Source organism: Arachis hypogaea, chromosome 16 (genome assembly GCF_003086295.3).
Source record: "Arachis hypogaea cultivar Tifrunner chromosome 16, arahy.Tifrunner.gnm2.J5K5, whole genome shotgun sequence".
Taxonomy (NCBI): Eukaryota; Viridiplantae; Streptophyta; class Magnoliopsida; order Fabales; family Fabaceae; genus Arachis; species Arachis hypogaea.
Window position 1 is genome coordinate 113,473,351 of NC_092051.1, and position 24,744 is coordinate 113,498,094.

Genomic DNA, 24,744 nt, shown 5'->3' on the forward strand with positions numbered 1-24,744 from the left:
GGACAGAGACGAAGGATGATAATAGCCGATTTTGTTGTCTTACGAGACTCCACAGCTTACAATATCATCCTGGGGAGAAAAACCATTAACGACCTTGGGGCGGCGATCAGTACGAAGCTTCTTGTAATGAAGTTTGTTACTGATACGGATCCGTAGGATCCATCAGAGGAGACTTAGAAACGGCAGTCGTTTGCGACCACGCCAGCCTCTCTCTCAGGAAAAAGTCCAAAGAAGCAACGGGGGATTTCCTTGCCGACCTGGACGCCAGGATAGATGACAGGCCCAGACCCGAGCCAGAAGGGGACCTGGAAAAATTTAGGGTCGGTGACGGGGACGAGAAGTTCACATTCATAAACAGAAACCTCCCCAATGAATTAAAAGAACCCTTGATGGAGATGATCAGAGCTAATGCCGACCTCTTCGCCTGGACACCCGCCGACATGCCAGGGATAGATCCCCAACTCATGTCACACCATCTGGCCGTCAAGCCGGAGGCCAAGCCAGTGGCCCAGAGGAGGAGGAAGATGTCACAGGAAAGGGCAGAGGAGGTGGCCAGGCAGACGGCCAGCCTACTTGAAGCAGGGTTCATCCGAGAGCTGGACTACTCAACTTGGCTGTCGAACGTGGTTTTGGTGAAAAAACACAGTGGGAGGTGGAGAATGTGTGTAGACTATTCTGACCTCAACAAGGCATGTCCTAAAGACTGCTATCCCCTGTCCAACATTGATGCACTCGTCGACGCAGCAGCGGGGTACCGGTATCTGAGCTTTATGGACGCCTACTCTGGGTACAATCAGATACCGATGCACCGACCCGACAAGGACAAAACGGCGTTCATAACGCCAGGAGGGATCTATTGTTACAGGGTGATGTCATTTGGACTGAAAAACACTGGCGCCACATACCAGAGACTGATGAACAAGATATTCAATGAACTCATAGGCAAGACAGTAGAAGTCTACGTGGACGATATCCTCGCGAAAACTGCACGGCCCGACGATCTCCTGAGCGACTTGGGGAGCGTGTTCGCCTCCCTCCGACAACACGGCATGAGGCTCAACCCGCTCAAATGCGCCTTCGCCATGGAGGCCGGGAAGTTCCTGGGATTCATGATCACCCAGAGAGGATTAGAGGCCAATCCTGAAAAATGCCAAGCGATCCTCCAGATGAAAAGCCCGGGTTGTATCAAAGATGTCCAACGGTTGGTAGGAAGGCTGACGGCGTTATCCCGCTTCCTCGGCGCATCAGCAGTAAAATCCCTACCCTTCTTCAATCTGATGAAAAAGGGGATAGCATTCGAATGGACCCCAGCGTGTGAGGAAGCATTCAACCACTTCAAGAAGATCCTAGTAACGCCTCCGGTGCTCGGAAAGCCCAAGGACGGAGAGCCACTCTACCTCTACCTAGCAGTAACAGAGGAAGCACTTGCAGCAGTGCTCGTAAGAGAAGAAGCGAAAGCTCAGCAACCGATTTACTTCGTGAGCAGGGCACTACAAGGAGCAGAGCTGAGGTACAGCAAACTAGAAAAACTGGCGCTGACACTCCTAACCTCCTCCCGAAGGTTGAGGCAATACTTCCAGGGTCACCGTATAGTCATGAGGACGAACCAAGCAATTCGCCAAGTACTCCAAAAACCCAATTCGGCCGGCAGGATGATGACCTAGGCCATCGAGCTCTCCCAATACGACTTGTAGTATGAGCCCCGGCATGCAATTAAGGCACAGGCAATGGCAGATTTCTTGGTAGAGGTGACCGGTGATCCCCCCGAGGAAACGGGCACACGATGGAGGCTCCACGTAGACGGGGCCTCCAACCAGACGTTCGGGGGAGCCGGGGTCATCTTAGAAAGCCCAGCGGGAGTCATATACGAGCAATCAACCAAGTTTGAGTTCCCTGTGTCGAACAATCAAGCAGAATATGAAGCCCTCTTAGGAGGACTGACGTTAGCTCGGGAAATCGGGGCAACAAGACTGGAGGTATGCAGCGACTCACAAGTCGTCACCTCACAGGTAAACGGAAGCTATCAAGCAAGGGACCCCCTTCTACAAAAATATTTGGAAAAAGTAAGAGAATTGACAAGAGATTTCCAAGAGGTCACGGTCCAACACGTTCCAAGAGAAAGGAACACACGGGCAGACCTCCTGTCCAAACTAGCAAGCACGAAGCCAGGAGTGGGTAACCGATCTCTCATCCAGGGCATGGTGAAGGAACCGACCGTCGCCCTCCACTTGGCGGAGTCAAGCCCCTCCTGGTTGGACCCGATCACGAACTTCCTAGAACTCAGCAAGTTACCTGACGATGAGAAGGCGGCCAAAACATTGAGAAGGGAGGCAGCCAGATACGCAATCATACAAGGGCAACTGTTCAGAAAGGGGCTCAGCCAACCCCTGTTGAAGTGCTTACACCCCGACCAGACGGACTATGTACTTAGAGAAGTCCATGAGGGATGTTGCGGCCACCACATCGGGGGCAAGGCCCTAGCGAGGAAGCTCATCCGAGCTGGATATTACTGGCCATCAATGATGAAAGACTCCAGGGAATTTGTCAGAAAGTGCGTAAAGTGTCAACAACACGCCAACTTCCATAAGGCGCCGGCCTCCGAGTTGAGCCTGCTGACGTCTACGCGACCTTTCGCTCAATGGGGAGTTGACCTTTTAGGACCTTTCCCGGTTGGCCCAGGACAAGTCAAATATCTCATAGTCGCCATCGACTACTACACCAAATGGATAGAGGCTGAGCCACTAGCCAGCATATCTTCCTCCAATTACAGAAAGTTCATGTGGAGACAGGTGATAACCCGTTTCGGTATCCCGGAGGTCGTCATTTCGGACAACGGGATGCAATTCACTGACAAGAAGTTCGCGGAGTTCCTCACCGGCCTAGGAATAAAACAGAAGTTTTCCTCGGTGGAACATCCCCAGACAAACGGGCAAGTGGAGGCCGCAAACAAAGTGGTCCTACTCGGCCTCAAGAAGCGCTTAGACAACAAAAAAGGTGCTTGGGCCGACGAACTCGCGTCGGTCCTCTGGTCCTACCAAACAACCAAACAAAGCTTTACAGGGGAAACCCCTTTTTCGTCTAACATACGGGGTCGACGCAGTGATACCCGTCGAAATCGGCGAACCGAGCCCACGGCTATTACTTGCAGGTGTTGACGAAGCGGTAGAAAAGGACCTGGTAGAAGAGACCAGAGAGATGGCCCAATTGTCAGAAACGGCATTAAAACAAAGAATAGCCCTGCGCTACAACACTAAAGTCCTCAGGAGGGATTTTGAGGAAAGAGACCTCGTCCTACGACGCAACGACGTCGGTCTACCGACCCCAGGAGAAGGAAAACTCGCGGCAAATTGGGAAGACCCCTACAGAATCAAAGAAGTGCTCGGTAAAGGTGCCTACAAGCTGGAAATACTCGATGGTAGGGAGATCCCGAGAACTTGGAACGCAGGTAACCTGAGGAGATTCTACTCGTAGCTTGGGCTTACCGACCAAGCGGCCTGATAAGCTGGGTAGAGTTTTGCCTTGATCAAATGTCAATTCTCAATTGCTTACTTTTATCAAATGCCTATTGTGTTCATAAACTTGTCTAGCTAACGACTAATTCTTACTTGTCCAAATTCTTCTGTTTTTTATCTTTCGATGCGTAATTCACGATATCGTACTCGTAAACGGCAACCCGGGACTGATCACCCCAGGAAGCCAACGGAACCATGGCCATACCAAGCGGCTTTGCAAACAAAACTACGACGGTTCTAATCGGATTACCAGCGCAAACGGAAAAACGGGCACAAGCAATAAGCCCGCCCCAAAAGGCGGTAACAAAAATAAAACGCCAAACAAGATAAACAACAATAACGACAAGACGACCAAGCGACCAACTAAGCATAAAAGTAATAAGTTCACAAAAAAATGTTCAACAAATCCACACTAACCCAAAGTTACAAGAAATCACTTTCTAGGCATATCGACAATCTTGCCGTCCTGGATCATTTTGAAGACACCAATAGCCGATGTGTCAAAATCGGGAGCCACGATCTTTACCTGAGCCTTCAGGGCGTCCTCAGTCATGGAGATCGCATTCTTCCCTTGCTCTTTGGTTGCTTTCAGCTTCTTCCTGAGCTCTTCAACCTCGGCTTTAGCAGCTTTAACCGACGAAACGGCTTGGTCACGTTCCTGCTCCAAGACCGCCACCCGACCCTGAGCGGCATTCAGCTGGCTCTCCAGGGTCATCTCCCGCTCGGCTAAACGGGCCACCGTCTCGTTGGAAGCCTTCAATTTCTCCTCGGTAGATGTCGTTTTCTCCTCAGAGGCCTTGAGCTTCTCCCCCATCTCAGACAACTGGCTCTGAAGCAGCTCAACTTGCACCTTGAAATCATTGTTTGCCTTGACAGAGGATTCGAGTTTCCTCCAGAGAGCCTGCATTCCCGACAACTCGAACTCAGCCTTTCGAGCTATCACGGCCCCCTGGAGCAAAGTCCGGTACATCCATCTCGCCTGTCCAGCCAGGTCGGTTCCATGAAAATGCTCCTCCGTCCCAGGGATCAGCTGGGAGTCAATAAACTTTGTAGCATCAAAATTTCTTTCCATAATCGTGAGAGTCCCTTCCGGGCTGGCAGACGCCCTCCGCCTCTTAGGGGTGTGGATGAGTTCCACATCATCATCTTCCTGATGGGTGGAGGACGAATGCCCACCAACGACCACCTCCTCGGAAAGGGGGGAAGCCTGCGCCCCTGCTGGATTCTTCTCCGACATACCGGTATCATGGGGAGAGGGCACAGCTTGACCCTCCTTCTCCCCGGAAGGGCCCCCCGACTTCCCGGCATCTTCCTCTTCGGCCTTCTCTTCATCACTGTCCTCGAAGAAGGTCTTCATCAAATTTTCAAGCCCTATTACTGAGGCAGACATCTCCACTGCAGCAAACAGATAAATACATCAGTCGTCAGATCAAGAAAAACAAGCAATGATAAACAGTACGCTACAAAACAAAACGACTCACGGATATAGCTCCTGGCGGCCTCCCGTTCACCCATGAGAAGATGGGGGTTCACGGGGTTCTTCCCAAAGAGGGCAAACAACACATCCGCTATTTTCTTATCTACAGGGGACATCCCTTTGTACGTCACCTTAATAAAAGAATTAGACCCCGCCCCAAAACTCCAATAAGTTGGGATGAGGCGCTCCCCCTCTAACGATAACCAAAAGGGATGGCGACCTTTAGCAGGGCGAACTTTAAAGAATTTGTCCTTGAACCCATGGTAAGAGTCCTCGAACAGACCAAATATCCTCCGACCTTGGGCAGACCGGAAAGAAAGGAACCCTTTTCTCGCCTTCCCTTGTTTGGAGGGGTTAGTGAGGTTGAAGAAAAAGAGGAAGACATCCACTGATGCCGGCAGCTCGAGATATTCACAGACCATCTCGAAACAGTGGATAGAAGCCCAGCTGTTCGGATGGAGCTGCGACGGCGACACGGATATCCGACCAAGGAGAGACATCTGAAAGTAAGAGAAGGGTAGGCGAACGCTGACTTGGGTGAACATGGCCTTGTAAAACCAGATCCAGTCGGCAACCCGGGAAGAACGGAGGTTGATCTCGTACAACCGCTCGTCGGGGGCAGGAACGAAGGTCTCATAGTTAGTCTCTTCGTCCGTCCCCCCACATAAGTACCTGGCTTGCCGGAATTCCGTCAGCTCTTCCAGATCCATCTGGTTAGGCGAGTCCTTTATGTCCGAGATCACCCAAGCGTAAGGGTCGTAATTTGCGGCAGAAGTAGAAGTCCGAGCGACAACACGAGGCATACCTACAGCGGGGTACCACTCCGTTAGACTATGAGATCGGGAGCCTGGAAAACGCCCAGAAACTATGTTCATCCTACTCAACAAAAGCCTCAACAAGGCTTTAATAATGGTGGAAGATACAGGTTTAACAATAGTAAACCTTTTCCATCATCCACTCAGCAACAGACAGAGAACTCTGGACAAAATACCTCTAATTTAGCAAACTTAGTCTCTGATCTGTCCAAGGCCACTGTAAGTTTCATGAATGAAACAAGGTCCTCCATTAGAAATTTGGAGGCACAAGTGGGCCAGCTGAGTAAAAAGATCATTGAAATCCCTCCTAGTACTCTCCCAAGCAATACAGAAGAAAATCCAAAAGGAGAGTGCAAGGCCATTGAATTGATCACCATGGCCGAACCTGTAAAGGAAGGAAAGGACGTGAATCCCAAGGAGGAAGACCTCCTAGGACGTCCAGTGATCAATAAGGAGCTTCCCTTTGAGGAACCAAAGGAATCTGAGACTCATCTAGAGACCATAGAGATTCCATTAAACCTCCTTATGCCATTCGTGAGCTCTGATGAGTATTCCTTTTCTGAAGAGAATGAGGATGTCACTGAGGAGCAAGTCACCAAGTACCTTGGTGCAATCATGAAGCTGAATGCCAAATTATTTGGCATTGAAACTTGGGAAGATGAACCTCCCTTGTTCACCAATGAACTAAGTGATCTGGATCAACTGACATTACCTCAGAAGAAACAGGATCCTGGAAAGTTCTTAATACCTTGTACCATAGGCGCCATGATCTTTAAGGCTATGTGTGACCTTGGTTCAGGAATAAACCTCATGCCCCTCTCTGTAATAGAGAAACTGGGAATCTATGGGGTGCAAGCTGCTAAAATCTCATTAGAAATGGCAGACAATTCAAGAAAACAAGCTTATGGACAAGTAGAGGACGTGTTAGTAAAGGTTGAAGGCCTTTACATCCCTACTGATTTCATAGTCCTAGATACTAGGAAGGATGAGGATGAATCCATCATCCTAGGAAGACCTTTCCTAGCCACAGCAAGAGCTGTGATTGATGTGGACAGAGGAGAATTGATCCTTCAAATAAATGAGGACAACCTTGTGTTTACAACTCAAGGATCTCTCTCTGCATCCATGGAGAGGAAGCATAAAAAGCTTCTCTCAAAGCAGATTCAAACAAAGCCCCCACAGTCAAACTCTAAGTTTGGTGTTGGGAGGCCACAACCAAACTCTAAGTTTGGTGTCAAACCCCCATATCCAAACTCTAAGTTTGGTGTTGGGAGGTCTCAACAAAGCTCTGCACATCTGTGAGGCTCCATGAGAGCCCACTGTCAAGCTATTGACATTAAAGAAACGCTTGTTGGGAGGCAACCCAATGTTTATTTATCTAATTTTCATTGTTTTTCATGTTTTATTAGGTTTATGATCATGTGGAGTCACAAAATAAATATAAAAATTGAGAACAGAATCAAAAACAGCAGAAGAAAAATCACACCCTGGAGGAAGACCTTACTGGCGTTTAAACGCCAATAAGAAGCATTTGGCTGGCGTTCAACGCCATAACAGAGCATGGTTCTGGCGCTGAACGCCCAAAATGGGCAGCATCTGGGCGTTTGAACGCCAGAATTGCACCCTGGAGAAGAGCTGGCGCTGAACGCCCAGAACAAGCATGGTTCTGGCGTTCAACGCCAGAAATGGACAACAAATGGGCATTCAACGCCCAAAACAAGCACCAATCTGGCGCTGAACGCCTAGAGTTGTGTGCAAGGGCATTTTGCATGCCCAATTTGGTGCAAGGTTGTAAATCCTTGAACACCTCAGGATCTGTGGACCCCACAGGATCACCTCAGGATCTGTGGACCCCACAGGATCCCCATCTACCTCCACTCACTTCTTCTCACCCCTCTTTCACACAATCCCATAAACACTCTTCCCCAAAACTTTTCACCAATCACCTCAATCTCTCTTCCCTATCACCACTTCACCACTCACATCCATCCACTCTTCCCGATAAACCTACCTCATAAACTCCACATACCTTCAAAATTCAAAATCAATTTCCCACCCAAACCACCCCATATGGCCGAAACTTACCCACCCTCCCTTCCCTATATATAGCCCTCCATTCCTCCTCATTTTCACACAACACAACCCTCTCTTTCCCTTCTTGGCCGAAACACATCTTTCTCTCCCTCTCCTCCATTTCTTCTTCTTCTTCATCTCTTCTTTCTTCTCTTGCTCGAGGGCGAGCAATATTTTAAGTTTGGTGTGGTAAAAGCATAATCTTTTTGTTTTTCCATTACCATTGATGGCACCTAAGACCGGAGAATCCTCTAGAAAAGGGACAGGGAAGACAAAAGCTTCCACCTCCGAGTCATGGGAGATGGAAAGATTCATCTCCAAAATCCATCAAGACCACTTCTATGATGTTGTGGCCAAGAAGAAGGTGATCCCCGAGGTCCCTTTCAAGCTCAAGAAGAATGAGTATCCAGAGATCCGACATGAAATCCAAAGAAGAGGTTGGGAAGTTCTAACAAAACCCATCTGACAAGTCGGCATCCTAATGGTTCAAGAGTTCTATGCCAATGCATGGATCACTAGGAACCATGATCAAAGTAAGAACCCGAACCCAAAGAATTATCTCACCATGGTTCGGGGGAAATAGTTAGATTTTAGTCCAAAAAACGTGAGGTTGGCGTTTAACTTGCCCATGCTGCAAGGAGATGCACGCCCCTACACTAGAAGGATCAACTTTAATCAAAGGTTGGACCAAGTCCTCATGGACATATGTCTTTTGAAGTTGTTGTTTAAGAATGTTAAATATGTTGGCTCTTGAAAGAATGATGACAAGGAGACATATTATTTGATAATCTGAAAAATCATAAAAATGATTCTTGAAGCAAGAAAAAGCAGCAAAGAATAAAGCTTGCAGAAGAAAAAAAAAAAAGAAAGAAAAAGAAAAAGCAAGCAGAAAAAGCCAAAAGCTCTTAAAACCAAGAGGCAAGAGCAAAAAGCCAATAACCCTTAAAACCAAAAGGCAAGGGCAATAAAAAGGATCCCAAGGCTTTGAGCATCAGTGGATAGGAGGGCCTAAAGGAATAAAATCCTGGTCTAAGCGGCTAAACCAAGCTGTCCCTAACCATGTGCTTGTGGCGTGAAGGTGTCAAGTGAAAACTTGAGACTGAGCGGTTAAAGTCAAGGTCCAAAGCAAAAAAAAAGAGTGTGCTTAAGAACCCTGGACACCTCTAATTGGGGACTTTAGCAAAGCTGAGTCACAATCTGAAAAGGTTCACCCAATTATGTGTCTGTGGCATTTATGTATCCGGTGGTAATACTGGAAAATAAAGTGCTTAGGGCCACGGCCAAGACTCATAAAGTAGCTGTGTTCAAGAATCATCATACTGAACTAGGAGAATCAATAACACTATCTGAACTCTGAGTTCCTATAGATGCCAATCATTCTGAACTTCAATGGATAAAGTGAGATGCCAAAACTATTCAAGAGACAAAAAGTTATAAGTCCCGCTCATTTAATTGGAGCTATGTTTCATTGATAGTTTGGCATTTATAGTATATTCTCTTCTTTTTATCCTATTTGATTTTCAGTTTCTTGGGGACAAGCAACAATTTAAGTTTGGTGTTGTGATGAGCGGATAATTTATACGCTTTTTGGCATTGTTTTCAGTATGTTTTTAGTAGAATCTAGTTACTTTTAGGGATGTTTTTATTAGTTTTTATGTTAAATTCACATTTCTGGAATTTACTATGAGTTTGTGTGTTTTTCTGTGATTTCAGGTATTTTCTGGCTGAAATTGAGGGACTTGAGCAAAAATCAGATTCAGAGGTTGAAGAAGGACTGCTGATGCTGTTGGATTCTGATCTCTCTGCACTCAAAATGGATTTTCTGGAGCTACAAAACTCAAAATGGCGTGATTTCAATTGCGTTGGAAAGTAGACATCCAGGGCTTTTCAGCAATATATAATAGTCCATACTTTGCCCAAGTTTAGATGACGCAAACTGGCATTTAACGCCAGCTCTCTGCCCAATTCTGGCGTCCAGCGCCAGAAACAAGTTGCAAAGTGGAGTTCAACGCCCAAAATGGCACAAAAGCTGGCGTTCAACTCCAAGATTGACCTCTACATGTGTATACTTCAAGCTCAGCCCAAGCACATACCAAGTGGGCCCCGGAAGTGGATTTATGCATCAATTACTTACTTCTGTAAACCCTAGTAACTAGTTTAGTATAAATAGGACTTTTTACTATTGTATTAGACATCCTGGATTGTATTTTTGATCCTGTGATCACGTTTTGGGGGCTGGCCATTCGGCCATGTCTGGACCTTTCACTTATGTATTTTCATACGGTAGAGTTTCTACACTCCATAGATTAAGGTGTGGAGCTCTGCTGTTCCTCAAAGATTAATGCAAAGTACTACTGTTTTTCTATTCAATTCAACTTATTCTGCTTCTAAGATATTCATTCGCACTTCAACATGAATGTGATGAACGTGACAATCATCATCATTCCCCATGAACGTGTGCCTGATAACCACTTCCGTTCTACCTTCGATTGAATGACTATCTCTTGGATCTCTTAATCAGAATCTTCGTGGTGTAAGCTAGATTGATGGCGGCATTCATGAGAATCCGGAAGGTCTAAACCTTGTCTGTGGTATTCTGAGTAGGATTCTGGGATTGAATGACTGTGACGAGTTTCAAACTCGCGATTGCTGGGCGTAGTGACAAACGCAAAAGGAGGGTGAATCCTATTCCAGCATGATCGGAAACCTCAGATGATTAGCCGTGCTGTGACAGAGCATTTGGACCATTTTCACAAGAGGAGGGGATGTAACCATTGACAACGGTAATGCCCTTGCATAAAGCCAGCCATGGAAAGGAGTAAGACTGATTGGATGAAGACAGCGGGAAAGCAGAGATTCGGAGGAACGAAAGCATCTCTACACGCTTATCTGAAATTCTCACCAATGAATTACATAAGTGTTTCTATCCTTAGTTTATTATTTATTTTCGAAAACTCCATAACCATTTTATATCCGCCTGACTGAGATTTACAAGGTGACCATAGCTTGCTTCATACCAACAATCTCCGTGGGATCGACCCTTACTCACGTAAGGTTTATTACTTGGACGACCCAGTACACTTGCTGGTTAGTTGTATCGAAGTTGTGACAAATTATGAATTGAGATAAGAGCACCAAGTTTTTTTGGAGCCATTACCAAAGATCACAATTTCGTGCACCAAGCGCAAAAGACTGGGGGCAAAATAGTCTTTGCGTACGGGGATTCCCAACCCATTATGAGCATTCAATGCTCAGCACGGAGAACGAAGCGCTGAACGGTTACCTCAGTAACCAAAAGACACGCGCGCAGGGGGCACGTTCCCCCCACGGGCGGCCGATCTGGCGACGACGTATGAAGAAAGAGAGAACGCGCCACCAATAGTCCTCACGGCTACCACTGGCGCGTGGGGCACTGTTACGGCCTGGCCCAAACCTTCTGCTGGCTTGGGCCGACCCGAGCTCCACCCGACCCGGGCGGTCAGGGATAGGGCGCTCCATCGCCGACCCGGGCACGCGTCCGTAACAGCTCATCCACAGCTGTGAAGGGAGCGCCTCGGAAATAGTGGGCCTGCCTTTACAGGGCCCACCTCTGACGGTATATAAGGGGAAGATTTGCTCTTCCCCAAGAGGTACGTCACATATCATATCACCCCCTTTTTGCTTGCGCATTTACTGACAAGAGCGTCGGAGTGTCTTTGCAGGTGGCACCCCCCTGTTTTCCGCAAGAAGTACTCGGGACCTCGTGCATCTCTGACCGGCGGCAGTTCACGACTTGACGAGCCCCTATCATCACCCAAGATCTTCACCCGAGCCGATCGGTAACCGACTTACCGAACATAATCCAAATACATGTCCTCAGATTTGTGATAAACATCAATATGGGAGTTGACAAATCGATTGTTTTGTCATTGTAAAACAAAAAGAAAATATTTATTGACAAATCGGCATTGCCAATTTGCGTTATTAATAAAAATTAATTTTTTATACAATATGGCACTCACAAATTATATTTAGTCAAATAAAAAATTATTTTTTTATAATACAGCATTACCATTTTGTATTTTTTTTTAAATTAAAAAATTTGATAAATCACAACTTAATATTAGAATTGTATGTGTTAGATCCTTCTACATATGTGTAAAGTACGAAAATCATCAAATATTTTTGAAAAATACTAAATTTATGATAATATTTAAAAAATTAGTCTCCAATTCTAAACTATAAAATCTTTAATTAAAAAAAAAAAAAAGAGAAACTAACAACTAATAAAAAAATCTAAAAATTTAGAGACTGAAGACTAATAACCAAATATCAAAGAATAAAATTAATAATTGAAAAAATAAAAGTTTGTGGAGTAATTTTAGAGTTTCACTGATAAATTTAAGAGTAAAGTATCGTTTTTGTCTCTAACGTTTGGGTAAATCTTATTTGTGTTCCTAACGTTTAAATCGTCCTATTTGTATCCTTAACATTTATAAAAATGATTCAATGTTATCCTACTATCAATTATACTAACAAATCAGATTATATTTTTCAATTATTCTCACTTGGATGTATTCATTCTCAATTAGTCAATTAGGTCTCACTTGGATGTGTTCGATTTTAATATTATACCCACTATTTCTGTTTAGATTCAATTATGTCCCTAAAAAAGTGAATTATGTAAATGTTGTAGGAATTAGTTTCAACATTTGATGAGTTATTTTTCGGAGTAGATCATCGATTCTATCCCAGACATTTGTATTCTAACTTCAAGAAGAGATTTTCAAAACTCAAACTAAAGCACTCATGATGTGTAATTGACGGCAGGATAACATTGAATCACTTTTACAAACGTTAGAGATATAAATAGAACGATTTAAACGTTAGGAACACAAATAAGATTTACCCCAAACATTAGGGACAAAAACGAAATTTACTCTAAATTTAATCGTTCAACATTATATATAAAAAACTAATCTTTTAGCCATCCCACATGCAAAGGACGCTCCCTTGCACGCATAGGCAAACAAGAAGCAACGGCTAGTTAGGGAAGGGAATGCAACATCCCAACGGTCATCACCACCACCTGCAGGGGAATTATTCCAATGCAAAATCCCTCTCATTTTGGATTTTTTATTTAAATAATTACTTTATTTATTGAAATAAATAATTATAAAAATTATTATAAAAATATATTTTTTAGTCCAACAATGCATGTTAGGGAATTAAGATGGTTCCAGCAAAAAATCAGCTAAATATCTTTGAGTAAATTCAAAACTTCTATGTAGATGGTGTTTATGTTAGACATTAGGATGTTTCTTTTCTTTGTAAATTGGATGGTTCAGAATTTATTTTTTGATTTATCATGTTTTAGGCATTTGGAGAGGGAAGGAGGATGAAGAGACGGAAGCTAATTGAATCAATTTTCGTGATTCACGTTGCAATGATACTAAACGTATCTCTTCCTAATTTAAAGGTGGTAAAATATTTAATAACCAATATTTTAAATCATAAATAAATAAAACTAATTACTAATTTATAATTAATTAAATTATTCTATTTTTGACTGATTTGGAGTTTGTTCTGTATACTTTTTCTTTTTAATCTTATCTCATTTATAATATAAATGAGATCATTATAAACATATCTCATTTACATCGTAATATTTTTATTTTCTCTTAGAAGTTAAAACAATAATATCAAAGGAACAGTAAAAACTCAGTCAAAACCCTTTAAATTTATCTTTATGATCATTACCAAAAATTAAAATACTTCAATTCTTCAGTCGTTTAATGTTATTGAATATTTCTAATTTTAGATCTTTAGAAGGTATCCTTATTAGTTTACCAACAGCAACACGGCAACACCTTAGTCTATTACACTAATGCCATTTAGACAATAATGACCTCTTAAGTAATCTTATTTATAATTATATATGTATCTATTATTCACGTATATCTTTATGATTTATTTGTTATTCATTGGCATCATCTTTTAATTTTCTTGGTATTTATATAAGATTTCAAAATTAGTGAACAGTTGAGTTAAACAAATTTTTTCTAATATTTCAATTAAAAATAAGAGAAATAATAAAAATACTTCATTAATACAAAAAATAATCACTAAATTATCTACTATATATTTGTACATGTTACTTTATATACTTTTTCAACAAAGCAATCAATTACTAAAATAACTTGAAATAGTAAAATAATCAAATTTTTTATAGTAACATATTCAAAATTTTTATGAACAAATATATAATTTTATAGGTGAATTCTATGATGTAGAAATAATTTTTTTCTACACATGAAGAAATGAACGTGGCATAGGTTTAAGAGTGACACATATATCTTACTATTATTATTTTGTTCAGATGTGACAAGACAAATGTATCAAAGTTCAAATTTTGTCCTTTTTTTTTAATTAAATATTAATACTAATAAAATTTTAATTACAGATATATTTTTGTTGTATTGGAAAAAAAAATTGGGCCAAAGAAAAACAATAATTTTTGAACTGTAATAGATTACTATTAAATAGATTACTATTAAAAAAATATATTTTATTGTGTTTACTTTATCAATAAAATTAATTAGTTTTTATTAAATATTTAAGTATGCATAAATAATATTAAATACTACAAACAATAAATATTAAAAAAATAAATATTTAAATTCAAAATTTAGTCTCTAAATTATTGTGTATAATACTAAATTTTTCTTACATTTTGTATAAGAAATTAACAAGTGTTATTTTTATTTTGTGAGAATATCTTTAAAAAAAATTGTCAATAATACTAATTTTTTTCTTATAATTTGTATAAAAAATTAACAAGTGTTATTTTTATTTTGTGAGAATACCTTTAAAAAAATTTGTCATTTGATTTATGAATTAGTTAAAAAAAACTCTTTAGTCCATGAATTATTTATTTTTTAAAATTAATTTATAATATTTCGATTTATAGTAAGAATGATAATTTATTTTAGAATTACAAATATCACAACAAAGTTAAATTTAAAAAGATAAAAAAATATTCATATGCAAAATTGGAACATAAGTAAATATTCATACATATAAAATAATTTTTAATATTGAACATTTAAAAAAATATTCATACGTACCAAATAATTTGGATTATATTTCAGACTTCAGATTTGTTTTTTAAGTTTTTTTCCTCATCTTTTTAAATTTAACTTTGTTGTTATATTTATAATTTTAAATAAATTATCATTCATACTATAAATCAAAATATTATAAATTAATTTAAAAAGTAAATAATTCATGGACTAAAGAATTTTTTTAACTAATTCATAACTCAAATGACAAATTTTTTTTAAAGGTATTCTCACAAAAAAAAATTAACACTTGTTAATTTTTTATACAAAATGTAAGAAAAATTTAATATTATTGACAAATTTTTTTTAAAGGTACTCTCACAAAATAAAAATAACACTTGTTAATTTCTTATACAAAATATAAGAAAAATTTAGTATTATACACAATAATTTAGAGACTAAATTTTGAATTTAAATATTTATTTTTTAATATTTATTGTTTGTAGTATTTAATATTATTTATGCATACTTAAATATTTAATAAAAACTAATTAATTTTATTGATAAAGTAAACGCAATAAAATATATATCTTTAATAGTAATCCATTACAATTCAAAAATTATTGTTTTTCTTTGGCCCAATTTTTTTGTCCAATACAACAAAAATATATCTGTAATTAAAGTTTTATTAGTATTAATATTTAATTAAAAAAAGGACAAAATCTGAAATTTGATGCATTTGTCTTATTACATATGAATAAAGTAATAATAGCAAAAGATAGGTGTCACTCCTAAACTTATGCCACGTTCATTTCTTCATGTGTAGAAAAAAATTATTTCTACATCATAGAATTCACCAATTTTATATGGTGGTTGATTGATGATTGATTTATTGTGTTTATATAATATTAGTGACTCAACAAGTATTATTATAACTCAGTTGCTTTTTTATTGAGTTTAAGAAATTATTTTTATATTTTTATTTTTTAATTATAAATTTAATATCAATAAGTAAAAAATAAATTATAAAAAATTAAATTTCTTAAATTATTTAACATGTAGAACGTATGCAATAAATAAATTTGAATTAGAAAAATAAGCTTAAAAAAGAATACGTTGTTATTATATGTAACAAAATCAAGATAAAAATTTATTAACATTATCTACAAATTAGTAATTTATAGATATTATTAAATTTATTTATTTTTTCATAGGGACATTGGGAGATGTTTCGTCTCTAAAAAAGTTTCCTGGTTTCCAAGGAGGATGAGGTCTAGATTGGAGGGATGGCTGAGGTTGTTGTGGCTTAGACAGGGACAAATGATGCCGTCCTTGGGGTGAAATGGATCTTATACATAAAAATAAAAAATGTTTTGAATATAAATAAATTACTAAATAAAATTTAATAATAAATAAAAATTATTTCTTCAATCTTATACTTTAATTTTATTATTTTTTAAAATTATTAATTTTTATTTTGATTATATCATCTTATCATATTATACCCTATCTTTTTCTCTTATTATTTTTTATACATATATAACTATTATTGTCTCACCGTCACTATTATGTTGTTTTGTTTTATTCTCTTTCTTTATTTTTTTCGATTTTTTATTCACCCCACCATAATTAATTATCACTGTACCATGATCGCAACTCTCATTTTTATTTTTCGCTTCATAACTACCCATTGTACATGTTAATTTTTGAGTTGTTGAAGATTTGCTATTTTTTTTATTTAAATATCTAGATACATAACTATTATATAGTTATTTAGTTTTCATATTTGCTTGTTAAGTTATATTTTATCATTTTAAGAAGAAATTTAAGATATCAAGTATTTAAAATTTTTGTTCAAATGATCAAAATTGGTCAATAATTATAAAGATAATAATTATAAAAAATAATGTCAAATATATTATATTTATAAAAGAATAATATTATATGAACACTACTATTTTAACTTCTATTAATATATATAATTGACCTATAAAAAAGTTGACATTATTGAGTAACTCTTCTACTCTCAACACTATTTATAATAATTTTTAATCTTTCTCTAGATCTAATATCTCAACTTCTATTTATCCAAATAATAAAATTTTTAAAGTTTTGTTTAATTTTAAAATAGAATAGCAACTACTATATTGTTAGTTTTTTTCTAATATGTTTAGAAAATTAATTTTTATATTTTTAAATTATAAATTTGAGATAAAAATTAAAAAAATAATAAATAATAAATTATTGATAAATAAAAACTAAAAATAATTTTTTATAAGTTATATATTTTTTATTGTATAAAATAATTAAATTTGAATTAATTTAGGTATAATACTAAAATCATTATATTATTATTATGTGTAACAATCAAGATAAAAATTTATAATTATTTATAAATTTATTTATTTTTCAATCTTATTTAATTTGAAGTAGATATAAAAATTTATATTTAAAGCACTCTTTTTCTCGTATAATTTTAATAGCTAAATTTTTTTAAAATTTTATTATCTTTAGGTTTATCATTGGCCAATGGGTTGCTGCATGAGTAAGACGGAATTCAAATTTCCAACACTTATTTAAGCGGACTACTAGTGAGTTAGCTACTAGACCAACCCAAGTACAGGGACGGACTTAGGGGGGGCGAGTGGAGGCCTCGGCCCCCCAACTTTTTTAAAAAAAGATTAATAGTAATAAGTTATTAAGTACGATTTAATTTTTTTAAAAATTTATTTAGTATTTAGTCTAATATAAATAAAAATTCAGGCTAACCTAAATATTAATGATTTCTAATATCTAAAAAGTAAGTAACAATATTAAAAAAATATGAAAAGATATTATTACTAATATTTTTTAATTAAATAAAAATTTTCAATTCCCATAAAGTAGATTTTTTTTTCTTGTGAGCGTCTTTCTTGATTCATTTGCTATTAATTTTCTCTATTTTAACTACTACAACTGAGAGTTCTTTTTCAGCTATGAATATTGTGAAGAATAAGTCAGAAACAAAATGAAAGATAAATTTCTTACTAATTGTCTTTTAATTATATTGAAAAGAAAATTGCAGAAAAATTTGACACAAATTCTATTATCGATGAATTTTATGAAACGAGGAATCGACCACTTCGTTAATAAAAAGTACATATATATTTTTTGTACTTTAAAATATATTCTCTATCAGTATATTTTTGTAATGCATTTTACATTATATAATTTTTTTGTATAATTTTTTAATATTATATATGTTATTAGCCCCCCATGATACTATTTCTAGATCCGTCTCTGCCAAAGTACCCAACTTAATTGTCTTTTCATTTATGATAAAAATTAAAAATTAAAGTTAAATGATATTAGTACTTTTAGTTTAATAAAATTAAAATAAAGTAAAAAAAGCATAAAAGCCAAGAAAAATAAAAGACTCTAGAAAAGAATAATATTAAATTTTATGTCATTTTATATAAAAAACAATATGATCTATTATATTATATCTTTTTTTGTACCATATAACAAAATAGTTAAATTTTATATCTGTTTTTTTATTACTTATTTTACTTATTTATGATTGTTTAAATTAGATTTTATAGTTGTCGAGTCATATTTTTTACAAACACAAAAAAATAGCTATCGAGTCATTTTTATATTTTTAGAGAGATACATCTATCACATCATAATTTTAATAATTAATATAAATTTTAAAAAATTAAACAAATCTATATTTATTTTAGTTATATTTAAAAGTAAATCATATGTACTTCTATAACCAAGAAATAAATTTAACTTCTTTTATTAATAAGTATTTTTTAATCATTTATTTTATAAAAAGATCACATCTTTTTATTTATCCTAAAAGTTAAAAATCAAAACTAATATTAATACTTTTTGTTTAATTGAACTAAAATAAAATGTAAAAATAAATTTAGAATAAAAATAAAAATAAAAATTTGGATTACACAAAATATAATATGATTGAAAGCTTATATATAATATGATTGAAAAAATATGGTCTCATTTTTTAAAAAGATTTAATATTGATGGCTTAACCGTATAAATATTTCAAATATACTAACAAATTACATGTTATTATGTCAAGAAAATTACAATTGGTAAACCTCATTATTTGAGTTATCCAAAAGTTAAAAGAAAATAAATTAATTAGTTAATTGTATAAAATGTTTGACACTGCTAATTTGATCTAAAAATCAAAACCTAAACTAATCCTAAAAATAATAACATTTGACATTATTGATTTACTTTTACCTCAACATAACTTGCTTAAATTAAAGAGATTTTTTCTAAAGAATGTAAATTAAAAAAGTTACTAAATATACTATAAGAACCAAAATTTTCTATTTCACTTTCATAATTAATTAATTAATGAATACATTTAAGATACTTCATACTAAATCCTAAAATTAATTACTAAACCATCCTGAGTAAAAGCTACAACGGACTGCTATATTGTTTCATTTCAAATTACTGCACCGTTAAATCAAATAATCAAACCCATAGGGTACATAACTAACAACTACAATAATTCTAAACGAAAGGTGAGGTTCACGCACACGTATAGCGCGTGGGAACTCTTCTGCTAGGAGGTAGACATTTGGAATCCAACGTCTATAAATCTGAAAGATTTGTGCAACGAACACGTCATTTCATGTCCATAAGTTTCGAACCTAATTTTCTGATTAATCAATTAATCGAATATTAATTAATTTAACTAACGAATCCATATTTTAAGGGTTTAGCCGTTGGGGCATAGGTTAAGATTATTATTATTAATGGATTTTTTAATTTTTTTTAAATAAATATATAATAAATATATTAAAAATTTAAATATTTTACATTTTTAATAAAATATTTTTTATTTATAACTTTAAGAGAGTTAACTAAACCTTTTAATTAATGGCGTCTTCATTTTAATTCCTACCTTACGAAATAAATATTTTAAACTTTCTTTGGTGTCCTCAAAGTTCCACCAATCAATCAATCATTCATTCATTCCAAGGAGGGATCTCTATTTCCTTTTTCTCTCTTCTCTCACTCCTCTCTCTCTCTCTCGCTCTCTCTCTCTCTCCGTGCACCCTAAAGCCTAAAGCTTCTGCTTTGTGATTGTGAAGGTGAATTCCTCATCTGTGTCTTGCACTTCATGGTCTTGCTTTTGTGCGTTTCGCATTTTGTGTAGAACTTCTTCACCAAATTTGTTCCTTTTCATCAAATTTTGCGTTGATGATACCCTAGATTCCAATACCGTGCACTGTGAATGATGCTTTTCCTATATCACAAGGTCTTCTATTTTTCAACAATAAAAAAGTAAAAGTTGTGTTATTTCTTTAATGTTAGATTAGGGAAATTGAGATTCTGGGGTTTTTATTTCCCCCGTTAGGGTTTTGCCCCGCTGATCGGGGTCCCTTTTTGTTTCAAAGATAGTTTTTTTTTTTTATTGTTCGGGGGAAAAGTGATTGTCTATTGTTCAGTGTATATTTAGGGTCTTTAGTTTTGGCAGATGCGATTAATTTTGGAATGATATGCTCTATGTGAGTTGCTTGCTTTCTTAGTTCTGTCATTCTGTGTATATTAATAGATGAGCGTTTTTCTTTCTTGGGTTGCTTTTTCTGTTTAGCTTCTAGTTCTTAATCATGTTGGGTGCTCAAATTTTATAACTTTTATGTTCTTGATGTGTGGTAGTGTCTGCAAAGGGGAACTAACGGTAAAGGGTGTGGGGGGCTTAGAGAAACGCGTCAAATAAAGTTTGGTCTTTTGTGGTGCAAAATGTGTTTGGGTGGCATATGCCATTCCAGTTTTGAGTTAAGTTGGTTTTTCTCTTAAGAAATTGGTTTTGGTTATTTATTTGAGATTGTTGATTCACTTGAATCTTGAAGTGAGTGGTGTGTTTACATCCACAGATCTTTCTACTGCAGATTCAAGCATAGTTTCTCGATTGAGTTTGTGCAATCATAAGTTGTGAAAATGATCCAAGGCTCTGTGCTTACAACTTATAGTTACAGAACTTGTCTCATTAATATATGATTCTTTGCTGTACTTTATTTGGTTCTTGCTTAATATGATGTGCCAAGACTTTGTTATCTGTCCGTTGGGAACTTAAAATTAACTCATCTCAACTATCCCATTCTTAGCTTGGAAAAAGACAACTATGTTGGAGTTGATCAAAATCTTTATACTAATGGGTTCATCCTCCATTCTATTGGACAGTTATAGAAAAGAAGACATTTATTGTTATGACATCTTTTAGTGGTTTCTTTTATTTAAAGAATTTTGTTATCGGCTTTATGGTGGATTGGAAGTGAAAGAAAAGAAACTCTTAGGTTGGTGTAGCTAAGTAGCGCATTCAGATGTTAAATTGTTGTTTTATGCTGTATGCTGGTTTATGCAAAAAAATTGTAACTTTTACCTAACCAGAGTTTTTTTTTCTCGTTTTTTTCCCTCTCATTTCCAGGAGCTTATGCTTTGTTTTGATAGCATCCTCTACTGTGTGAGCAACAAATTTGAGAATTAATTGTTTGAGAAGGGTCATTACTACTCAGTGATAATAATAAAATACTGTCAGTTGTTCTGCACTGATGGTAAGTGTTTCTTTTACTTATGTGTCTACTTCCATGTCGATATTGCAAATGTATCATTTGCCAATGTATGTGAACAGATTTAGCATTGTTGTTTAACTATTTTTTTGGTGTTTAATATTCTTACATTGTTGCATGGTACTTTTTGTTGTAGGCAACTAACGAGAATCTTCCCCCAAATGTAATAAAGCAACTTGCCAAAGAGCTCAAAAATCTTGATGAATCCCCGCCAGAAGGGATTAAGGTTGTGGTAAATGATGATGATTTTTCAATCATTTATGCCGATATTGATGGTCCAGGCAAGTAACATTATGTACCTAGTGTCTAATTTTTGGTTGATCTTTGTGCAAAGAGCTCAAGCTAAATCAGACTCTTGCATTCTTGCAGCTGGAACTCCCTATGAGAATGGAGTTTTCCGCATGAAGTTGTTACTGTCCCATGATTTTCCGCATTCTCCACCTAAAGGTGTGTTTAGACCTTCTAGTTACATTGCAATGAGACTTGTGTTCTTATAACTGAACTTTGTTTCCATTTGTCTTAAGAAAAGTAATTTTTTCCTTGAACATCTTTAAGGAGTTAATTTGTGTTTAGAGTTATTATTAACAAAATATTTCACTGATTTACAAGTATGCATTGCTACATCAACAATTTTTTTTAGTTTAACTATCCATTATCTCAAAAGTCGTGCAACTGCAAACATTTTATTGAATGACATGTTTACATTGTAATTACTCTAGAGTCATGCTATACTTTGTTGCTTTACTTGCCATGAAATAATCACATACACTCTGGTGTCTATTTGTGTAACTGTTAAACTTGACTTGAATTTGATGTCATAGGTTACTTCATGACCAAGATTTTTCATCCAAATATTGCAACCAATGGAGAGATTTGTGTGAACACGCTTAAAAAAGATTGGAACCCGAGCCTTGGGTTACGCCATGTTCTTATTGTAAGTGTTAATGTGTTATGCCTGTCCTTCGTGATAAAAATCCATTTAACTATTTTGACATATCTGTTTATAGGTTGTTAAATCAGGATGGCTATTAAGATATTCTTATTTGTTAATGCTGATTCCTATAATGAATGATAGGTTGTTAGATGTCTATTGATTGAACCCTTTCCAGAATCAGCTCTAAATGAGCAGGCTGGCAAGCTGCTGCTTGAAAATTATGAGGAATATGCTAGACTTGCCAGGTAAGTTAAGCCTAGCCATTAGTGCTATTTACACTGGTTTATTTTGTTTTCTGGGCCTTCTGAAATTTAATGCGAAAGGCTTTACATTCTTCTGGAATACCAGACCCTTTATCTTTTGTAATTTGAGGGTAACTGGTGTCCGCAACCCATGTGAATTTGCTTTGGCAAAGACTCGGGCTTGGCTTTAAAATTGTTTGAAAAATATCAACCTGGAAAAAAATTCAAACATTTGTGGCACAACTTTCCATAAAAGAAAACGGAGGTTTGGTGGCAGAAACACCAATCTAAACATTCTATGAGCTTCATGACTTGGTTAAAGCCATGCTTATTTATGTCTATTTGACTCGTTTAGTTATTTCATACAAGATTTGTTTGACATAACATGTTAAAATGTCCCTCTTATGCATGTTCCACTTGTGGTTTTATATTTAGGCTTTACACTGGAATTCATGCAAAAGCAAAACCCAAATTTAAAAGTGGAGCTATTTCTGAATCGACAACCGCCCTAAATGTTGATCAAACAAACACCTCAGTGCCTAACGCTGAAATAAAAACCGCTCCATCAAGTGCAGCCCTGCCATTGCAGTCTTTATCCTCCTCAACCACCACGACAAGAGGAAACAGTCAAGAACAGGCAGCAGTTGTGGTGACTGAGACTACTGTCAATGGTTCTGCCGCCACCGGTAAGGCAGTTTCTTCTGCTTCAGCACCACTAAAGAGGGAAGGTGGAGTGGCAAAAGCTCAGGCAGACAAGAAGAAGATAGATGCCAGAAAGAAGAGTTTGAAAAGATTGTAATGTTGTTCAATAATTGAACTTTTCTTTGTGGCTTAGTTATTCTATTTGATAGTGAAAAGAAAAGGGTAAAATGGATTTGAGTTAATTTACATTGAAATTTTTAATGGATGGAAGTTGAACTGTTGTCTGTCTTGGATTATCCTGAACAGCACACACTTTCTCTATTTTCTTGTAGTTACGCCATTTTTTTAAAACCTTTTTCTTAATTCTCCACCATTTTTTCCAACTATTATGTCTATAATAAAGCCTATTGAATATGAACATATAAGCTGAATCTGAATTTTAAAATGAGTACTAGATGCATTCCTTTTAGATTTGCTCATGTAAGAGATATTTAACTTAGTGGTGTAGATTGAATAGAAATTATTGATTTGTTGGGTGTTAAGATAATATATATCATTGGACTATTTTGGTGCTTTGTGCAGAGTTTTCTTCGGTGTTTGATAGAATTTATTGTCTTGCAAGATTAGCGTGGTCTCCACGCTTGTCACCGTTCATTTAGCTCTCCAACCTGCAAATACGAGGAATGAATTTTCTCATTTTTTTAATCAAGGATATTAAAGTATAATATTGAACTATTTAATAATGTTTTCTCATATTCTTTTTAATTTTATTTATAAAATATACGGTGAAGGATCGTATTTTATCCCTTTAAACGAGAAAAAAAGACTGATAGATCCAATTCTGCAAACGGAACATGAACCAACATCAAGTTAGATGATTGAATTAAATTGATACCTTTGAAGCTTTATTATAGTATCAGGCTATTAGCTCCCCTTTTGGGAGGATATTATTCTTAGAGTTTGTTTTTTCTTTTTGTCGGTTAGACTAAAGTTTTCATTGCACCGCCACAATAAAATGTTTATATATAATTATTGACTCACTCGAGTAAGGCAAGCATCTATCTTCCTTAATGGTTAACATGCAGGACGACAATAAAAATTCTTGCTGTTTAACAGGAACCGGCGAGATTATCAACTTTGGTCGATTATTTTTAAATGAAACATAAAACCAAAAGAAGAATTTCTAAGACCCAAATTTGGATGATCCATTCTCCATCAACTAGCCATGATTCATGCAATGCTACTGAATCATGGCTATGGGATACCTGATTCTCTGTATTTGGTGACAACAATATCCTCAATCCCAAACATAAATGGAACATATTCATAGTCATGTGAGATTTGACCTTGATCAGCATTAAAGATTGCATTCACAAAGGAGCATAGTTCCATAGAGACACCAAAACTGAGGAG

At 36.4% G+C, this 24,744-nt stretch overlaps 2 protein-coding genes across 4 annotated transcripts; both read left to right on the forward strand.

The window, feature by feature from the left end:
• The first annotated feature begins 1,727 nt into the window (after positions 1 to 1,727).
• LOC112757378 (uncharacterized) lies at positions 1,728 to 3,471 on the forward strand. Its single transcript, XM_025805965.1, has 3 exons — positions 1,728 to 2,669; positions 2,790 to 2,994; positions 3,101 to 3,471. The coding sequence occupies exons 1-3, from the start codon at positions 1,728 to 1,730 to the stop codon at positions 3,469 to 3,471; spliced, it is 1,518 nt and encodes a 505-aa protein (XP_025661750.1).
• A 16,161-nt stretch (positions 3,472 to 19,632) lies between these two features.
• LOC112754675 (ubiquitin-conjugating enzyme E2 22) lies at positions 19,633 to 23,694 on the forward strand. Of its 3 annotated transcripts, none has more exons than XM_025802381.3 (7): positions 19,633 to 20,034; positions 21,372 to 21,498; positions 21,650 to 21,794; positions 21,883 to 21,960; positions 22,335 to 22,447; positions 22,589 to 22,692; positions 23,125 to 23,694. In XM_025802381.3, the coding sequence occupies exons 2-7, from the start codon at positions 21,496 to 21,498 to the stop codon at positions 23,486 to 23,488; spliced, it is 807 nt and encodes a 268-aa protein (XP_025658166.1). In that variant the 5' UTR covers positions 19,633 to 20,034; positions 21,372 to 21,495; the 3' UTR covers positions 23,489 to 23,694. The 3 variants fall into 3 exon arrangements, with proteins under 3 accessions (XP_025658166.1, XP_025658167.1, XP_025658168.1); XM_025802382.3 differs by having other exon boundaries at positions 19,895 to 20,201; XM_025802383.3 differs by having other exon boundaries at positions 19,903 to 21,240.
• The last annotated feature ends 1,050 nt before the right edge of the window (positions 23,695 to 24,744 follow it).